The following is a 21,257-nucleotide window of genomic DNA, read 5'->3' on the forward strand; positions in this document are numbered from 1 at the left end:
ATATCAGTTTGCGTATTCCCACTAATTATACTAGAGCGAGATCTCGTGCACTGTTTTACGCACCCATAAGCCATACGCAAGTAAGTGAAAATTCAATAAGTAGGGCAGTCCGCTTGCTGAATACAGCTTCCGCAGATAATATGGACCTATTTTTCTCTACATATCGGCAGTTTAGCAGCTATCTGCTCTCTAATCATTAACTCCTTACTTATATTTACAGTCTGCATTACGTGAAGGGTTAAAAAAAATGTTAAAGTTAGTTAAAAGGGGTATATATTTGACAACAGAGACAGTGAGTTTTTTTGAATAACTAACAGGACTTACGACCTGCTATTGGCTGGTTAAAATAAATTGGCAGAATAGCGAATTTTACACAGCGCGTACAGTGATCTCAATCTCTGCTTTAATACAAACATGTCAATCTTAATAACTCTCGTATGTGTGGAATCCAATCTTTGTCTACCTACAAACATTTAGACATAAAATTAATATGACGTTTAAAAAACATTCTTTTCACAGTTATTTCATCAACATTGAACGCTTTTTGCAGTGTTTTAAATTTCAACCGACGACAAAATATGATGTTTTGAGAGCAAGTGTACGCTTTATGTGAAAACAATGTAATTAAGCGTAAAATATAAAGATGGGAACAGGTATAATAAACATAAGATTGATACAAGATTTTACACATACGGTTATACGCAATAAATAATACGTGCCTTTTAAAAAAAATAAACGCATATTTTATTACAAAAACTAGGCGTTTATCTTTCGTAATACCACAGCACATGATTCATTTTGACATAATTTTGGATTGTAGTTAAACGGACAGTGAACACACGTAGATTATATATGAGGCAGAGGGGATAGAACGCCACACTCCGCTGTCTGCACAAATCCTCGCTTTCTAAACATCGTACATCTTCTACATTTGACATTTCGATCTGTAAATATCTGTTGGATTCGGTCATGCCATGTCATTCTCGGTCTTTATTTACTGGTATTTATTTTTATTTAAACCAATTGACGGATTGCTAAATAAAAATAAATAGATATTATCTCAAGTACGGTATCGAAATCATTTAACATAGAGTGCGTTCGAATGTATTATAAGTTTTTGTTTACGTTTTAGTGCCTGCCGGCGAACCACGTAAACGTACAATTTTCGTTTGTGTTAGTAGGTCACTAGAATATTTTATGTGAAATCGTTCAGTCACTGACACATAAGCAAGGGTTCATTATTGATTTGAATGAACTTTACATATGTTAATAAAGTCAAAGATTTACAGATACACCTATCTGCGAAATACATTTTCGCCCGAAAAAAGTTTTCCTTGTGCATCCATTGCATATATTAGAAAATGCTAAAACCTTGATTGTAAATAATAATTATAATTTAATCTAACTGCACCTATTTCAAAAGGTTTTATATCTTTTGAATTAAACTCCCGTTGATCCCCTTTTCTCTTACATCACTTCACATTACATACATTCATATTGTTAATTTTAATCAAATTTTTGTACTGAAATTTGTATTACTGCGAAAATCGTTAAACCTTTAGTTTAAAATCTTTTCTTTATATTGCTTTTTTAAATATTACCTATACCTGTTATTCTTTCTTTTTTCTCTGCTGCATTCACATGTTTTTATACTTTTAAACTACTTTTTATTACTTATATTGTATATGTATATAAAATCAATATATTGCTGCTCATACTATGTGTCATTAATTTTGAAGATGTTTTTAAATTGACTTAAATTTATTTTCTTATTTAAAGATTCTTTAAAGATTCGTCTCATTCGTCTTTGAATCCCTTAAAATATGCATGTGTATATTTATGTTTTTCCTTTTTAAAAATTGTTATTATTATTTTATTTTATTTTTACATCTGAGCATGTTTTTTATTCTTTATTTTAATTTTTAACTTTTAATTTCTTTTACAAATTTTCTTCATTTTTTTACTTTAATTTTAATTTTTACACAACTCCTATTTATGTTTTTTTTCCTTCTCTTTTTTGTACTTTAATTAATAACCTTACATATAATTACTTTATAATATGGAAACTTCGCTGGTCCATTAGATTTAAGTCTAACTGTGTAAAATATAAAACTTTGTAACTGTACTGTAGGTTTCCTAAATAAAAGAAAATAAATGAAATACAATAAATAAATACTTATTTTTTGTATGCTTTTATATTGTATTTATTTTCTCTCATTTAAAAGAAGAAAGAAGGGAAGACTGATCTGGGGTTACTCCGTATAGATCCGCTGGCGAAAAGATTTTTTAAGACCGACTAAACAAAAAAATATTTTTTAGTGTGTTTGTTCTATTTCATTATTACTGTTTTATTTTTTTACAAGTGTTTTTATAAGACTATCCTCTTGCTCGTCTTCACCCAAATAATCTTATCACAATGCAATGTAATAATTGCAACTACTCAAAAATGATATAAAACGTATTTAAATATTTAATAATATATATCCGAAGGAACACTAGTACTGAGCGGGTAAAACAACTGCGAAGAACTGCTTTATTGATGGCCATATCAGGTTTTGGTAACCTCAAACCTTAGCACCTGTTCGTAAGAGAGTTATTTGCCCGCAGGCGCTTGGCTCTCAGAATGGAAGATTGCAATTCAACATCGTCTTAATGAGTGGTTTACTATCGATCGATTGACCACATATTTCGTTTTATGGAGTCAATAATTATGCGCAGTAAATAAATATTAGCTTACAAAGATCAAGTATATACGCGTAAAAAATTAAGGCTAAAGCCATAGAATTGAGAAAAGTCCAGAAACCGCATACGCGCATCAAACAAAGGCAACTAAACTACTCTTAAAGGAGTAGTTTTACGTTTTGACCCATTAGTTTCATTGTAGACGTCGCGCGTCGCTCAGTACGCAACTCCCGATTTGAATTCAACTATGCCGTGTTGTGTCGTTTTAAAGTGTAAAAATACTGCTAGGATCTTAAAGAAACAGAATGCGATCAAATTTCATGTGTAAGTAGCAAATGCATGGGTAAGTGGCAAATTAATGCATTACTTAAAATTTTTATTAGTTTTCAATTGAATTATTTTCCATGTCAGATTGTCAAAGAAAACAAAATTGACATTTTGCCAGGGTGGTCAATTTTTTTACCCTACTTTGCTCATCTAATGAAAATTGGACTTATCAGATTAAACAACACCGTGGTGGTTATTTGACCGACATTATCATTGAAACATAAAATATTATTTAACATAGCAAAAATATTAGTATTAATTTAAAATTTGTTTTATTTTTTCATTAATTTAATTACTCTTATTAAATGACCCTTTACTTATCTACTCTGTTGTGTCAATCATTGTTTTCGCGTGTACAATAAAATTTTAGAGAAATTAACAAATCACTTGTTTTTTAAATGTAATTATCTTACATTTGTGTTATGACTATATTTTTTTGCGATCTGGCAACATTACGCGGCGACTTCACGCATGCGCGCGGCCAAAGTGAGAGTTTTTTCGGGCACAGACCGATGCATTAAAATGTGATTCTACGCTCCTTCTGGACTATTTATAATTCTATGGCTAAAACTGTACTTGCGTGTTCAAAACGTGTGATGCAGTAGTGAATTGCATAAATAAAACATGAATATTTCAAATAGAAAATTGAATATTAATGTACAATGAATATGGTAGAAGTTAAAGTGACATTATATAATAATTATTATGTATGTAAGTAAATGTTTTAATGTATGGCGATCGATCGATAATTATAAGATCGAAAAATATTACAATACATTTTTTTTTATTAAATACATATTTTTACTATCAAATTACAACAGGGATGGAGAATACCTTAAATAAGGGAATATGGAAGTCAAGGTATTTACAGGGATTATGACCTGTCATTGGCTGGTTTAAGTGGCCACTTTACACACTGTGTAACATTCACCATTTTGCCTATGTTTGAACATCCATATTTCTTCAATTCTTCCATTCGTTGATTTTAGTGAAGTTAAAGAGCTGAAACCTTTATTGTTGTGAAGAGATTAATCTGACTGAATTATTTCACATACTAGGCAACGACTGAAAACCATTTTTCAATTTTATATTTTTACTATTACGGTTTGTTGTTATTTATTTATAATTTACTTTGTTGGTTCCGTATAAAAAATTATTTGGTTTGAAAAGCTTTCTAAAGAATCCTTTGAATTTAATGAAATTATTAATAAAAGAATCTCGGATAGTCTTCAGTATGAATGATGTTCAGCATTGATATCGCTTCGATTCGAGAAAGGAGCTACATTTCCATCAAATTTAACAAAGACTCGGATTTGGTTATTGACATACTAAACATAGCTGGAGTTTCAACTACAGAAAACAATAAATATGTCATCCCTTTTCACATGAAGTGAGTTTGATAAGCTTCACCTCCCCGGGGGGCAAAAAGTTATACAGTCATTTGTATCTGCCCTAACTAAACTCTTTCATATTCCATCATTTTGTGGAATAAATCAAAGCCCATAAATAACTTATACCGAAACCAATAAAATTGCTATAAGTAAAAACAGATTTAAAATCCCCAATGGTAACTTTGCTTTGCCATAATACCGGGGTATTAATTAACCAAACCAGTCAGTATAACAATCGTCTTCATTAGACTTTGAAATAGTTCAACTCTTCGAGATCTCCCTATTGCGTGACCTTACCGGCGATTACCAGTATACTGTGTATTTTGTTTACAAACCGCGCGATAAAGTGTATTAGATTAAACTCGCGTTAAAATAAATTTACTCCGAGGCGTTTAAGCTGTTAGCGAATTTATTATTCTATAAATAACGGTTCGCGGTTTTGAAATTCTACGCAAACCCTAATAATGTAATCATAAAAATCACAAAAACAAGCGTTTTCTAAACATTCCACACGTCAAGATCTGAATTTTAGATTCAACGTAACACTCAACGCTCGAAACAGAATATATGATGGGGAGCGAAGAATTCTCGTAAACCTGGCGGAATGTCTAGGCCGAACAAAATATTCGGATGAAGTTATATCGTGCTGTGGAAAGGTCGACTCGGAGTGCGCACCTTTCATAAACACAAGTCGAAGTCTGCGTGAACTCGCGCTCCCGGTTAAATTATAATGGTAATAAATGTTACGTGAAATGCGATATGACGAGAAGAGTGACAGGAGGGGGTCATCGCGCACGGGACGAAGGTTCAAACGGTAAACCTAGACCCAAACTATGACGAACTCATCAAAATGGACAACAACACAATGGGTGAGGCTTTATTCGTTATCCAGCCATAAATCTTCACCGATGTGTGGGCATTGTGGACTCTGAAAGAAGTCATATTTGGGTGAAACGTATTATACTTGGTCGAGGTATCCTGATATGCTTGGATAAGTGAACCGAATCGGATTAAATAACTGGGCTGGCAGGTCCTTTAATCTAATCCATGGAACACACTGGTTTTGTTACGGTTTTATATATATAAGGGTGAAATTAATAAACACTTTCAATAAATAATTATCGTTGTAAGTTCCTGCATTAAAATTGTTAAGATAATCGTCCTATTTAACCAACTTATAAGATGCTTGAAATAATAAATCATTTACTGCCTTAGCTAACTTTGTCAAAACACAGCAACAGAATCTTGGTACGAGTGGCTAATTATTGAGTATCATATGTATTTAATGTGTTTTGATAGTTTTCTGTGATGATTCATTTTTTTAAATCATAGAGTAATAACCTAATAGAGTCGTCTATACCGAAAAAACGTTCTATGATTATTGGCCACGAACTTAGCTACAGATACAGCAATGCAACGGGACGTAGGTACTTGCGTTGAGAATTGCGAGTGCAAACCGAAACCGTCCATTTCACGTGTGTTGTAATCTAAAAACCAAACTGAAACCAAACCAAAATTTTAAACACTTTTGTTCTATGCAATAGAGCTTAAGGGCTTCTCTAATTAATTATTATTTAGGTTTTAATACACACCATCGTTCGTTGGTTTGATACGCAATTATAAATATATATATGAGGCCCTTAGATTTATTTGCTTGTTTAGGGCCCTACCGATATTATAGAACAAAAAAAATTACATTTGTAAAATCAAATACGATTCGATGATTTTAGAATGTTATCGAAATGTCTAATGAAAGCCAACCTAATTTTTAGCTCGTTTTTAAGAAATATAAATATTGTACCAAACTCAAAACCGAGTTTAGTCATATTTTCACATACTGATATGCGAAATAATTTTGAGCGGTAGTTTATTTATTTAGGATAGTTTATAAAGCTACATTTTTATGAAAAATTACCTAAAGGGCGCTGTACAATAAGCATCCCAACACGCCTTGCAGCTACAGAGCGCATTGGCGATTGGGATTCTAATTTGCCATTTCCATTAAAATTAAATTTTAATAATTATGTAAGAGCTAGATTACAACATGTCTTGCAGCTACAAAGTGCAAAGTTACATAAAATGGACAAATTTGGCTGACTGAAAAAAGTAAGATAAAACGATCCATTTTGCGCATTTTGTCGAAAATGCAACAATTATAATTTAAATCCACTTATTGTGGTGCAACTGGCCCTTAGACGTTGATCAAGAATGGATACAATTCGAGGCTATGCACCTGTCATACACATAAGTACCCGATGGGAACAAGTATGCATGATAGATTGGCAGAATCCCCCGCCAGTTGATTTATTAGCCGATTCATTACGGCAATTTGATTTGCGATGCTGAAGCTTGAATATCGTGTGCAGTGCGCATCGGTCCAATGTTTGAAAGGACCGCAGATGATCGAGGGAAAGCATCCATTACAGGCGGGTATGGTGAACCAGTATATTAGCTCGAGCAGTAGTCAAACAACTTTCCAAGGCATTTACGCGAAATAAGGGAAACCATGACGTCAACGGCCAACAATAATGTAGATATTATCTCTATTTAATATAATTGATTTAATTACTCCCTGTGATAATCTTACTGCAATGAATTCCGTTTTACGCCTATACATTAAGAAAGTATTAAAGTCAGGTATGTACTATTAGTATGTATTATAATACATCAAAATCGCAAAATGAAAATGTAATCGTCAAAAGGTAACACTTTATTACTCATTCATTTTATGGGCTTCCTTAAAAATGCGCATAAACGGTGAAATTTCAATAAAAATAATTAAATTTTAGTTTTATACATGTGTAGGTTAAGCTTATTTTTATGGTTCGATAAAATAACATTGTAACTCAATTAAGCTCAGCTACGACGTAATTGATTTAATTAAGAAATTCGTTTGAGTTGCGTCAGAAAAATTTACGGTCAAAAAAGTCGTTATAGATATTTAAGGATCTTTTAATGGAATGAGAAAAAATATTCAATTTTTTCTTCGTTTTCTCGACGGTATTAGCATCCGCTTTACGTGAATTCCATATAAAGAGTGATAAATTTTCATTATCTCATCTGAGGGGAAGCCTTTGAGCCGTTACCCAATTGTTACGAGCGTGTGAGGGTTGCGAACCCCGACGGGAGACATCATATCATCATCAGGCTACGTGAGACGAATACTCGAACCTTCTGCCGACCCTATAGACTCAGCTGTTGGGAATGAGTTTTCACATGGGATTGGTGGTAGTTGGTGTTTGGATGTCGATTGTTATTTGGAAAAATTGTTTGCCTGGCACAATTTTACACGAACCTGCTAGGATAACAGCTGGATGGAGATGCTACGACACTTGAACGTGAATAAAATACAATCTTAATTATAAATTAAGAATAATTTCTTTTTATCTACCACATAAACAACTTAAAATTACAAAGCACTTTAGTTTCCAGCGTGTCCGCTTTGAAGACGGTTAAGGAACGAAGCTACTTATTTGCCGGGTATCTTAGATAACTCGGATAAAGAGAACTGGAAAAGGGATAATTTATTCAATTTCTTCATTCCGTTGACCAACGTAAGAAGGACCCACGATAAAACCTCACTTAGGATCTCTAGATGGTCTTCTAATGCAATTTGAATAGATTACTCCGCGCACGCAAGAAAAATCCTAAATCCAAAATCGATTTCACTAATGTAATTTTCACAACACCCGTCCGATGAATAACATTTTATATGCTAATCTCGTTAAAATTAGCAAAACAGCGAGAAAAATATGAAAATAGTACCCACTTACTGAGCGGACTGGAGAAAACATTTTACAAGTTTGACGCGTCGAATGAGTGAGATTTCACACTTCAAAGTATTTTTCATACGAGCTTGAAATTCTGAGCAATTTAATTTGATCGTGCTTCAATGCGACTGTGTGAGTTCAAAAGAAATAATAAAGTGAAACGAAAAGGAAAATAAATTATGCGGAAGAAAAAAACTTCATTCTAATAGCCCGCGTCGTTTGGTTGGAAGGCCCTTTGTTCGAAATGTCAAAATGTGAACAATATTTATTTCGTGGACAGTAAATAGAAAATAATCGCACCCAATATCTACCGAGTTATTGCGTTACATTATAAGACTAGTTGGTGTGGAATAACTTATTTTTCGAAATTCGGAATAAGCATAATTCGATTTACACAAAAACATGTCGGTACCTACTGTGAGCTGTAAAAATGAAACTGATGGGAATAAAATTATAATTTGAACAGTTTGATAAAAGAAAAATTCTTCTTTTTTTCTGCAGTTGGGTACCTCATGACTGAGCGTCGTGATCTCCAATGGTTGAAACGTGAATCAAACCACTCCACGCCACTATCTCCGGCAAGGTACCCGTGTCAGCTAGGGTAATATTGGCAGCCTCCTGAGCCTGATCCGTCCATCTGATAAGGGATCTACCCCTCGGTCTTCTTCCAGGCACGCCGTTCAGCATGATAGTTCTCTCGAGGTTCGTACAGTCTCGTCTCGAGATATGTTCAAAGAAACGTAGAAATGCTTTGTAGAGATAAAGTCGATAATCTGGTGTTTAAAGTTTGATCAGATAAGAATAAAAAATAAAATGGGGAAAAGAAGCAGATCTCAAAAAACAGACTTTTTCATGAGACAGTTTATCATTATTACGCACGCGCTATCAGTTAACTAACATTTATTCGCAAAAGGGTAGAAACAACCCGAAGCCCACTTTCTGATGCCACCTAGGGTTTAATATTTTCAGCAATAACAATGGCACAGTGATGATTGTGCCACTATTATTTATTTATATTTGGATAATTTATATAGCGCCGTTTTTGTGAAAATCACCTCAAGGGCGCTGTACAATAAATAAATATCCCAGCACGTCTTGCAGCTACAGAGCGCATGGACGGTTAGGATTCTTGTTTCTCGTCTCCAGTTATGATATATAGGAGCTAGATTACACGTCTTGCAGCCACAGAGCGCATGGACAATAAGAAATCTAGCCCCTATTTACATTTCTATTTTTTTATTTGACAATGGAGTTTACAGTTTTAGTGATATTTAAAAAAATTAAATAAAAAACAAATTTATAAAAATTATCGCTTGAATCTACTACTACTACTACTACCATCACGCCATTTCCCCGTAGGGGTAGGCAGAGAGAATGGACCGCCACACACGTCTATCCTGGCATACAATCCTAGCCTCTTCCACATTCATACATCTTGTCATACATGCCCTTCGGTTCTGTCTGCTTTTGACATGACCAGACTTAAGATTTTGGTTTATCTGATCATGCCACGTCTTCCTTGGTCGTCCTCGTCTAACGTTGCCGTTCATTTTTGCCATATATACTTGTTTTACCATTCTCTCGTCGTCCATTCGTTCTACGTGACCAAACCATCTCAGAGACCATTTCTTAATCTTATCAATTATGCTTGTCTCAGATTTACACTCTCGCCTGATTTCATCATTCGTAACCCTGTCATACATTGATTTCCCACACATTCGTCTAAGAGATCGCATTTCAACCGCGTTCACTCGGCTTTCTAAGTTCCTTGAATCTAAGTATTTTAAATTTTATTTTAAGCACTCAAATAATATAGATTAAAAAATAATCCAGAAACTTTTTTGCATTCTGAATTCGCTCAAGTATAACATATTGATATATGTAAAATGTGTTGGTTATAATTGCAAACAATAAAAAAACGATAATTGACGAATATTCTTGTGTAAATAAAATTAATTTGTCTTTAAAAGTCAACAAATATTTTTTTTAATCGTGTATCAGGGTAAGTGTCCCTTATTTGGAACATTTGGTAGGTAATCGGAAGAATCTTATTTTTTGTGCAAACTTACTTGTAATTTTTGTCCAGTGGAATATCTCCGATGGCAACATTGTCGTGCAGAGTCGGGTTCTTGCGGACCCAATAGTAGGTGAGGGATTCTGTAGCGGGTGGGGGGGTGAAACGGCATTCCAGGGTCACGTCTTCTCCTTCTCGCGTGTCACGCACCTCGTCAGCGCACAAGCATGACGTCACTAGGAGCAGCACTGAAATAAATTAAACGAAAATTAGATAGATATCTCAACAGTAGCGAAATAATATTTTTGAGCAGGAATATGGAAGTTTCCGCGTCCGGGCGGATGAAGAATAGAATTCTACAAGTTCGAGAGAACCAGAACTCAGGACGAGTGTTTTCGATTGGATGGCTACATTCAGCTGAAATTGTGGGAGAAGTGATCACTTTAAAGGGTATTTATTTATTTCAACGATTCATATTTTTTATGTTACAAACTATAATTAATAATGAAAATAATGTGACCTCACTGGGTTACCCGTGCCGAGGACACTGAACAATATACATTTAAAAAATATATATTTTGACATTAATGGATAAACAAAGAAGACTAACAGAAATAATTAACAAAATGTTCAGACAGTTTCAAACACTACGTATTTATGTTTATAATTAATTTATGTACATCTATATTATTTATATTACAAAACGCACAATGAAAGAACCAAAACCTAACATAGCCTCACACGAAATCAACGCTGAAATCACGAGCAACTTGCATAAAATTAACATCTTTACCGATGGCAGTAAAATGGAAGGACGAGTTGGAGCAGCATTTGTATTTTTTTAAAATAAAGTTGAAACTGCTAAAAGACTAATAAAGTTGGCAAATGAGTGTACTGTCATCCAATGTGAACTAGTGGCTATAAAAGAAGCTTTGAAGTGAACACCAAAAAATGCCAAAAATTCTACAATTATGCTACACAGTGACAGCATGTCAATCTTAGGCTTGAATGATCCAAAGTCCACAGATCCAATTATTTACGAAATTAAAGAGCTTGCTGAAAAAAATACCGAACACGTAAAAAACTAAATTGCAATGACATGGATTAAGGCACACGATAGTAACATGGAAAATGAGCGAGCGGATGAATTAGCGAAAAAAGCTTCCAAAATGAGAACTCTCCCTACCTATGACCATATTCCCATATCATACATTAAAAAAATAGTGCAAGAAAAATCATACGATACTTGGAACAAAAGATATTTATCAAGTGATACAACGAAATTGTTTTTCAAAATTTTAAAAGATGCCGAGATATTGGCTACTTTTGGGCGGACTTACGAGCTAACTCAAATGCTTTCAGGTCATGGTGCTTTTCGAAAATATCTTCATAGATTTTAAAAAAGAGATAACAATTGCTGCCCTTGCGATGGACTCTCAGGACGTCCTCCATATGTTACACGATTGTCCTATGTTTTTAAACTGCATACAAATGTGCGCACAATACGGCCAATTTTTGAAAACCCAGAGGAAGTAATACAAAATGAAGCCACTGCCGAAAAATACATTGACTTTCTAAAGGCCATAGTTACAAAAATGAAAAAAATTAATGAAGGAATTGACTCAGACCCGTGAAAAATAACTATTGTGCAAAATATACATACCAGGAAAAAAAGCTTTGTATGCATAAGCAAAGCAATGAATAACGGGAACAAGAGGAAAAAAAACACAACCTAACAAAACCCATATTTGGAACCGGGCTGTGGTCCTGTGGTAGTGACGCGAACTCATGAATCAAAGGTCGGAGGTTCGAACTCCGCACTACCATATCCTGATTCCTATTTTCTAGCACAGTTTAATACCACTACATGAAAATGGCTCCAAAATACGAATACATATTTGTAGTTAAAAATATTATAAACAAATATTTTCTTTTTATAAACCGCTGTAGCTCGGTTAAATTATGCCGCACGGTAGGTACTTAAATATAACACCTTAAAATTTCACAGAAATTATGAAGTATTTAATATTTTCTTGCGTGATTTTCTTTTATCAACGCCAACAAACGATTCAATACAAAAATTATTGTGTTTGAAGGTAATATGGAAAAGTGTGAAATGCCTCTCTTATCGGTTATGTGGAATCGTTCAAGGACTTATTTCGGGATTAGGGTTGAAACGCGTGCGATTTAAATCAATTGTGACGTTCGCACAAACAATATTATTTTCCAAAATGACATTTCTGAACATGCTAATGACATTCCACCGCACGTCACACATTCTTGTGTGTTTCATTCATGTGATTACGAGGTTTTTAGTTTAATATTAACCGTATTTTCTCGGAATCATTAATGTCGTGGAGGTATTAAAATGTTTTGTGTTGTAAAACCGAGACTCCGAAACAAGTATGTATGTATGTTTATTATAATATAGACGTGCCTTACGCTGGTGATGTTTTCAGAGTATGACATGTTAGCTAGGTTTATGTCAGATATTATTTCATTATAATGAAACATACCGAGTACCAGGTTAAACAGTGAAACCATCTTCATAAACTAAATAAATAAAATAAGCAAATGAGTTGAAAATATTTTCGGGTGTGTAATTTTTCAACTACGTCCATATTTCAGTATCCTTGGCACGGGTAACCACAGTGACGTCACATTATTATTATTAATTTAAAAAGTGAAAAAAAAAAAATTAATCTACCTAAGATTATTATTTATTATAAACAAACAAAACCATCACGCGTTTCCCCGTAAGGGTAGGCAGAGAGGATAGAACGCCACATCACTATATCTTTGCATACATATCTCGCTTCTTCTACATTCATACATCTTCTCATGCACGCGCGCCGATTATTCCGACTTTTGACATGTCCATATTCAAGTATTTGTTGGATTTGTTCATGCCATGTCTTTCTCGGTCTACCTCTATTTCTGCATCCATCAACATAAGCATTGTAAATATTCTTCGTTCATATTATTCATTGCCGTTCTTTCGCTGTCCATTCGTTCTACATGTCCAAACAAGCGCAGAGCTCCTTTCTTGATTTTGTCGATAATGCTTGTCTCAGCCTTACATAAGGTACGGATCTCAACATTTGGGATATATTTTATACATTTAAAATTTAAACAAACGTTTTAAGTAAAAAACACTGTAAGGTAATATACCCAAAAGTTACGCAATTTATTTTGGGATAGTAAACAACATTCAGGTATCAATATGTTTCTTTTTTGGATAAAACCGTGTTTGTTGGATTTGTTCCGACGTTTCAGCTACCATTGCAGGAGCCATATTTACGGTAAAACTAGTAACTTGTACCGTGTCGCAGTCGGCAGTAGCCACATAACTATTCGTTTTTACACTCTTTTTGATGTAAAGTACATCGGTTTGTACCGACGGGTCTAGAACCCCTCGATACGTTTATCTACGCATGAAAAGTTACAAAAACTTTGTTCCATGGAGCAATTTTTCTTTTAATTACGATTTATTTAATAAAAAAATACGAGAGAGAAATAAGTAAATTTTGAAGTCGAAAAAAATTCAGACAAGCAAAAAATAATGTCGGTAGGTTCTGCCCTATTAACATATAAGAGTATCTAGGCGTTAGAAAGTTGCCAGTGTAAACAAAAAATTAGTTACTTTATTTTTTTCAACAGTTTTACTATCTTTCTGAGTGTAGATATCGAGACGCTAAAGTAGCCGGTTTTGTAGTCAATCGGTAAATAAATACAGACGATCGTTAAGTGTACCGTAGGTTATTTCCAAAAGTCATATAAAACTCATGTTCAAGCGAGCATTTTTTGCTTGAATTGGGATTTATTGGAGTTTAAATTCGCTTAAAAGTGGACACTTTTTATCACAAAGGCCTATTTAAAATACAAATGAGAACCACTCGTATTTTAAAAATTAATGACTTTAGGAACGCGGACTAATTTTTTTCGATCATATGATGTCGATATGACAAGTAGATAGAACATACCGAAGTAGATACAGATAGAACAGAAGTTAAGTATAACGTCTCGATATGTACAGATGAAGATAGCGTTCCTAATCGAGGCACAGGTCAAACTCCGCACCCTCGAGGCGTTCGTTATAGGGGGCTGCTGAATCCGTTCTCGTACTTTAATGTTGGTAATGAAATCGAACCACCCTATATCTAATATTTTCCTCAAGCGCTTTCTGATATAGTATAGTGTGACAAAGAATAGATTATTAAAATATCTGCTAGATAAAAAAAATATATTTTGCACTCAATCAAATAGGAATATTATAACGGCGTTGTTGAGAACTTTCTCTTTGCTAATTTTATTTCAAAAAATTATATTTTTTATATTATGTTTTTTCGTGTGCGCATTTTTAGACGATGACGTAAGTACAATACACTTTTAAAATATCGATCATATAAATTTAATGGATAGTTTTTTCGTTCAGTCGTTTTTTATCCTAAAATAGTGCCTATTTGAGTGCTGAAACTGTTTTAAGACAATCGGAATAGGGGAGTATTAGTGGCCATAGCTCCGCTTACTCTAAAAGGAGGTACTGTAAAAAAGGATTGGCACGATGATTTATTTGTAGCTCTGTAGCGACGTGCCGTGCACTCAGCGCGAGAACAATCCTTCTTTATTCCGAATTTAAATCCCGATCGTTAGTTGAATATTTATGGGAACCATTTGAATGGCGGTAGATATTATACTTGACGAATATCCAATCGTTATTGTACGAAATCAATGATAATATAAGTAACAACCTTTTCATTTTATTTAATATTTTAAGAGAAATCTACATAAATTTTTGTACTCAAATTCTCAGTTTAGAGTAAAGTTACATAAATTGATATGGTTTTTAATTTAAAGCATTCTATTAAAAATCATATTTATGTACACAAAATTATCCGACTATAAATAAGCGCATTTAGAAATCATTCAGCAAAACATTATAATTTATACTTTTTTTTGCACTAAAACAGGCCGAAAGGCCCAATAACAGTAGTGAATTACAGCCCAGGCTATAGAAAAATCATATTGAATCATTTCGATCTCTCCGGAAATCGAACCCGGAATCCTCCATGCGTAGGGTGGGCATATTAGCCTTTGAAACACGGGGATCACCTACAAAATATTGGCAATGATCCTTTGGAAGATTATCCCAATTTGAGATTAGTTGATTACAGTTTTGACATTCATAAAGGAGTGAAGCAGGGATGTGTTATGTCACCATGGCTGTTCAACGTGTATATCGATAACTGCATGAAAGAACTGAAAGGCTTAAGAATGGGAGCAAAAATGGGTGATTTAAATGTCAATTGTCATTTGTTTGCTGACGATGCTGTACTCCTTGCTAACAACAAAGAGGAACTGCAATTCTTGGCAACAAAGGTCTACGATGTATGCAAGAGAAGCGATTTGCTGATGAATGTCGATAAATCGAATGTGATGGTTTTTGAAAGAAATAAAAGTATGACTAAATGTGAAATCACTGTGAATGGAGTTATACTAAAACAAGTAGAGGAATTTGTGTATCTGGGAAGTATGTTCACTAGGGATGGAATGACTGAGAAAGATATTGAAAGGAAGGTGAGTGCCGGGAACAGAGTGAACGGTGCACTTAAATCGACCTTGGCAAATAAATGCTTGTCACAAGAAGCAAAATTGGCAGTTCACAACGGAGTCCTGGTCCCGTCCCTGATGTATGGGAGCGAAGTATGGACTTGGAAAAACAGGGATGAAAGTAGGCTGAATGCTGTCGAAATGCGATCTCTCAGGCGAATGTGTGGTAAAATTATGTACGATAGATGCACAAATGTTGAGATCCGTACATTATGTAAGGCTGAGACAAGCAATATCGACAAAATCAAGAAAGGAGCTCTGCGCTGGTTTGGACATGACAGCGAGAGAACGGCTAAGAATATTTACAATGCGAATATGTTGATGGATGCAGGAATAGAGGAAGACCGAGAAAGACATGGCATGACCAAATCCAACAAATACTTAAAGATGGACATGTCAAAAGTCGGAATAGTCGGCGCGCGTGCATGAGAAGATGTATGAATGTAGAGGAAGCGAGATATGTATGCAAAGATAGAGTGTTGTGGCGTTCTATCCTCTCTGCCTACTCTTACGGGGAAACGGTGTGATGGTTTTGTTGTTGTTGATTACAGTTAAATAGAGATTAAATGGCACGTAGTCACTGAGAGCTTTCGGCGTGGAAAAGAGAGCGATCTGTGTGGTGTTCTTTGTTTTAGATGTCTGACAGCGCCCTAAGCTGGCCAGTCTTGGGTTCTGTGCTAGGTTTAGATACAAATATATCATAAGGCAAACTTTTAAGTAAGCATAGTGAAAAAAGGCATATAGAAAGAAGTGTGACTCATATATCCCCACTGTCTAAATATTATTATTATGTAAATGCGGTAGTGTTTTCGTTTTGATGATCAAAATAAAAAATACTGAATACACAGAGTACAAAAACACAAAAAACGGTGAAGGTACTGAAATAAACCCGGTAAAACATGATTTGTTTGTGTTATTTTTACTAGAGTTTTCCTCTATTGTGTTAAACCGGTTTAAACAGTATTGAAATTCTTTTTTGTTTTAAATACGGAAACATTAAAACTTCAAACCGAATACAAAAAGAGGACAGATTTTTTCCTTTTTAAAAAAAATATAAATGATAAACTTTATTGTTACTTATCAAAAGAAAAAATACGCTTTTACAATTTACAATAAAAACAAAGACAATTTTAACAAATACCATTTTCGGTCAAAGGGATTTTGAGTACTATGCAATCAAAATCTATAACCTACTTCCACTGTCCATTGAAACAATTAGTAACGGGAAAATGTTCAAAAAGGCTAAAAAAAATGAATAGTGGAGCTGGGTAGAAGTAAAATAGATTGTCTTATTCGCAAATATTGAATTATCTGCTCCACAAATGTAGAGTTTATTTTATGTTTTTGTTCTTTTATTTTACGTTTTATAACATAAATATTATAGGTTTACATAAATTTAATTTTCAAAAAAACATACGTAGTGTTCAAGACTGTACGAACATTTTGTATGAACTTTGTGTATTAAGTCTTGTTTGAAAATTCTCAAAAGTTAAAAAAATTAAAAAAAGTATATTGTTTAGTGTTATCGGCACAGGTAACAGTGGGGTCACATTTAAAAAAAAAATTAATCATTGTTTATAATGTGAAAGAAAAAAAAAAAAATCTTTAAATACAAATCACAACAATAAAATACTGCCCGCTCCAGACGTCAAACTTTGGTTATGTTTTGCACCACTGAAGATCAAAATACCCAATCAATGGCGAATTACAGCACATTTATTTACTAAAATCTCATTAGGAGTCAAAATCGAACCCTCCATACGTAAAGCATTTTAACCATAACATTTGGGGCCGGCTCGCCGGTGTGATTGTCGATTGAAATTTTAATTTAATTTTATAAATGAAATTAAACATAATATTAAAAAAAAACACCTTTTTAAAATATCTCTCATACAATTTCAGCTCTATTATTATGCATTTTTCCGCCTATTCGAGTGGCCAAGTACTATTACCTTGGAAAAGATCATGCTGTTCTGGATTTTGGATATGTTGTATGCACATACCTAGGGCCTTTTTAAAAATCCTAGTTTTCTAATTTGGCGAGCCTGCGTCACTTTTTAAGATTTTCGCTCAACAACTCTTTACTCGTGCGTTGAACAAAAAACAATTTCAAGTAATTTCTTGTAAAATATAACATTTCCAACAATTTACTTATGGAAAAATCTTTATCATTTTTGAAATATATTTACTAACAATACTATACATACATTGATTAAGTACAGAGACACAGCTTATTGTGACACAACCAGAAACGACCCTTGCCTGTGAACTTGGCCCGACTGGCTAGAAAATCCGTGATGAGTCGTGGGTCTTTTATTTCTGTATTTTTGACATGAGAATTTTATAACAAGACCTTAAAAGTTTTGTTATAAATTCACTTTGCTTGGCTGTTTGGTATATTTTATGTGCGAATTGAAATCGGGATTGCTTATAAAATCATGCCTGACAAAAGCATTATGAAGATTTTAACTCCAAAGTTATCGAACATATGTGCGTAGCGGCACAGTGGTTCCCAAACTTATTGAATCCTCGGCCTATTTAAAAAAAATTGAACGTTTAGGAAACACAGAGGAAAGACGTGAAGGTTATTTGGTAGTTACAGCCGCACAAGCAGCCTGTTAGCCACATGTGCGGCAGTAACTACCTACAATCTACGAAAGCTACTCTTCCGATATTTTTCTTTGTTTTGTTTTCCATAGTGTTAAAACGGCGTTTTATCTGTTAAATTTATATTGTTTACTTTTTAACGTGAACACTTCACAAATTTACTATTCTGCTCAATGCTTATTTTTGTAAATTTATTGATATGATTTTAAGTTGTATATAATTCCACTCGGTCTTGCGCTTTGTAGCTGCAAGACGATTGGTAATCTAGTTTCAATAGGTAAATGTTATCAAATATGAAATACTGAATTTTGTAAATCGGGTCTAGAATCGAAACCTTCCTAGCGCTCAGTAGTTGCAAAACTTATAATCTAACTCCTATTTTTATTAATTTGTTTATTTTTTTGGTTTTTAAAATATCATTAAAACTCTAAGCTTCATTGTCTAGTAAAAAAAAATGTAAATGGGGGCTCGATTTCTTACTATCTGTGCGCTCTGAAGCTGCAAGACGTACTGCAATCTATCTCCTATGTGTTATAGAATATAAAGCATTGAAATATTTAAAATTAGTTTTGATAAAAAAAAATCTTAAAAATATATTAATTCATAAGATGTTATGAACAAACTTAATAAAACATAAATAAAAGCTAAGTAAAATTCTTTGGAGCTTATACATATGAATGCATAAGGCAATTTAAAAAAAATGAAAAAACGGGGCTATTTTTCCGCCTATCGAAAATTGGCAGCGACCCACGCATTGAGAAAAACTTATGTACATACATGTATCCTTCCCGTGTTATAAATACTTATCAACTTTTGATGATTTAATATGGGCGCACTGTGTATCCTTTTACGCGTGACTTCAATTTTTGAAAGGATTTTTGGATTAAGGCGCAGAAGAGACATTAAACGTTAAACGTAGGAATATTTTCTTTTGGTTCATGACGCGTAATTATTGGAAATTATTTCCCATTAAATCCTTAATTCAAACACGGATTAAGTTCTCGAATTATAATATTGAGAATTACTCTGGTTCTTCTGACATAATAAATACTTGTTTTCATGTTTATACAACAGTGTCGTATATATTTAACACATTACAACAGAGATGGAGAACATTTTGGAGAAGGAAATATGGAAGTCAAGTCATTTATAGAGCTTATAACCTGTTATTGGCTGGGTTAAGGGTTACTCTACACATTCTGTAACATTCATGACATGTCGTAAGCCCTGTAAATGCCTAGACTTCTAGTAATCTGTTAATCTTGATGACTTCCTGAGGAGTAAGAACCTGTATTTTACCTACAAAAATTTGGACTAACTAAAAATAAGGTAAATATTTATTCACAATATCATTCATACGCTCTGATTTCTCGTTGGATACGTAATTTTTTATTGTCATGCGTTTTTAATGAATTAACAATACCACCTTAAGGCTGTAGTCTGGTAAAACGAACGCAAAATGAGGAAATCATACGATTTTGCCATTTCAAAACGAATGTTTTAATAATATTAAATTTAAAAAAATAGATAAAAACAATAATTTTGAAGGTATTTCTGTTAAAATATATACTTAAACGTTTTATGTAACTAAAATATAATTACTTTTAGACCGGCAGATTACGCCATTTTAAATTTAGACTAAACTTAGGTATCTGGGATCTCAATTAAGACTTAGTATTGAACTAAAATTTGTTGTAATAATTGAAGATAATAAATATTGATAATGCAGATCAAACGTGAGAAAAGTGTTATTATAAAGGAAAATATGTGAACATCATTAGGCAACAGTTTCTTTTGGAATACTGTTTTCTATGGAAATAATCATATTCTAAGTGAGAGCATTTCTCCAGATTGCTGCATTTGGAGTCCATTAGTGTCGATTGATACGACAAAAATATCAGATTCCACAGAAACACTTTGATCCGATTACAAAGGAAAGATTGTTCACAAAGCGAGAATAACTTTAACTCAAAAAGAGATAAAGAATACACATGACCCGAGAAAATACAAAATGTTTACAATTCATGGCACAAAGAAGACGCGTAACATAATATTATGTAAAATGGATTACAAGAAAACCTAAAACTTGATAAACGGGAAAACATCTTGTTTTTGTTTTGAAAGCACAAAAATCCATCAATTTTACTGCCCTAAGGTTTTACTAAGATAACAAAGCTTAAAAGTTCATTTAATTCATTGAAAATTGCTGGGAACCGCCCAACTTAACAGCCCGAATTAACAATTCAAAGTATCATGCAAATTTTCCTTTTTGCAGTGTCATTTGCAAACTTTCAACACAGGGCTTACAAAAACGATGAGAAATTCCATGGCAATTTAACATCTGCTGGATATGAATACAAAAATTATAATCAACCCTTGAGATAGAATAAACAGTAGAATTAATTAACATTTTTTTATTTAAATAGCCCTAATAAACCATGACGTCTGTAGCAAGTTGACATAAATGAATTCCAACATAAGAATTTAAACAAAAGTAACGAAAATTACTGAAACGATAAAATAATGAAAATTGACAAATTAAGTAACATTCTTAATACGTACGCGAATACAGAGGTATCATAATAATAAAGATAAAGTGTTGCATCGGTAATAATGAAGTATGCTAAATATTGTATAAATATAGTGTTCCGTATCGCGTGCAATATTTGCATTAAGTGCATTTCTAATGTGAGTTGTACTTACGTAAGTATTTTAGTCACTGAAACGCAATATTAACACACCGCACCGCCATAAACTTCCAAAGAACAAGTCGAACAAAAGCGGCATGATCAGCAAAATTACAATGTTTCCGTGACCGCTGTGTGAAGTGTTGAAATAAAGGAATTTACCGTTCAT

The 21,257-nt window shown here is 33.5% G+C and overlaps 1 protein-coding gene across 1 annotated transcript in view; it reads right to left on the reverse strand.

The window, feature by feature from the left end:
- ed (hemicentin protein echinoid) overlaps positions 1 to 21,257 on the reverse strand; it is a 209,790-nt gene that overhangs the window by 47,741 nt on the left and 140,792 nt on the right. Inside the window, exon 2 of the mRNA XM_088224342.1 lies at positions 10,240 to 10,432. Within this exon, the coding sequence (XP_088080468.1) occupies positions 10,240 to 10,432 (193 nt within the window). The remainder of the gene's footprint in view (positions 1 to 10,239; positions 10,433 to 21,257) is intronic.

This window comes from Micrasema longulum, unplaced genomic scaffold (genome assembly GCF_059751315.1).
Source record: "Micrasema longulum isolate JH-2025_06_02 unplaced genomic scaffold, ASM5975131v1 h1tg000279l, whole genome shotgun sequence".
Lineage (NCBI taxonomy): Eukaryota > Metazoa > Arthropoda > Insecta > Trichoptera > Brachycentridae > Micrasema > Micrasema longulum.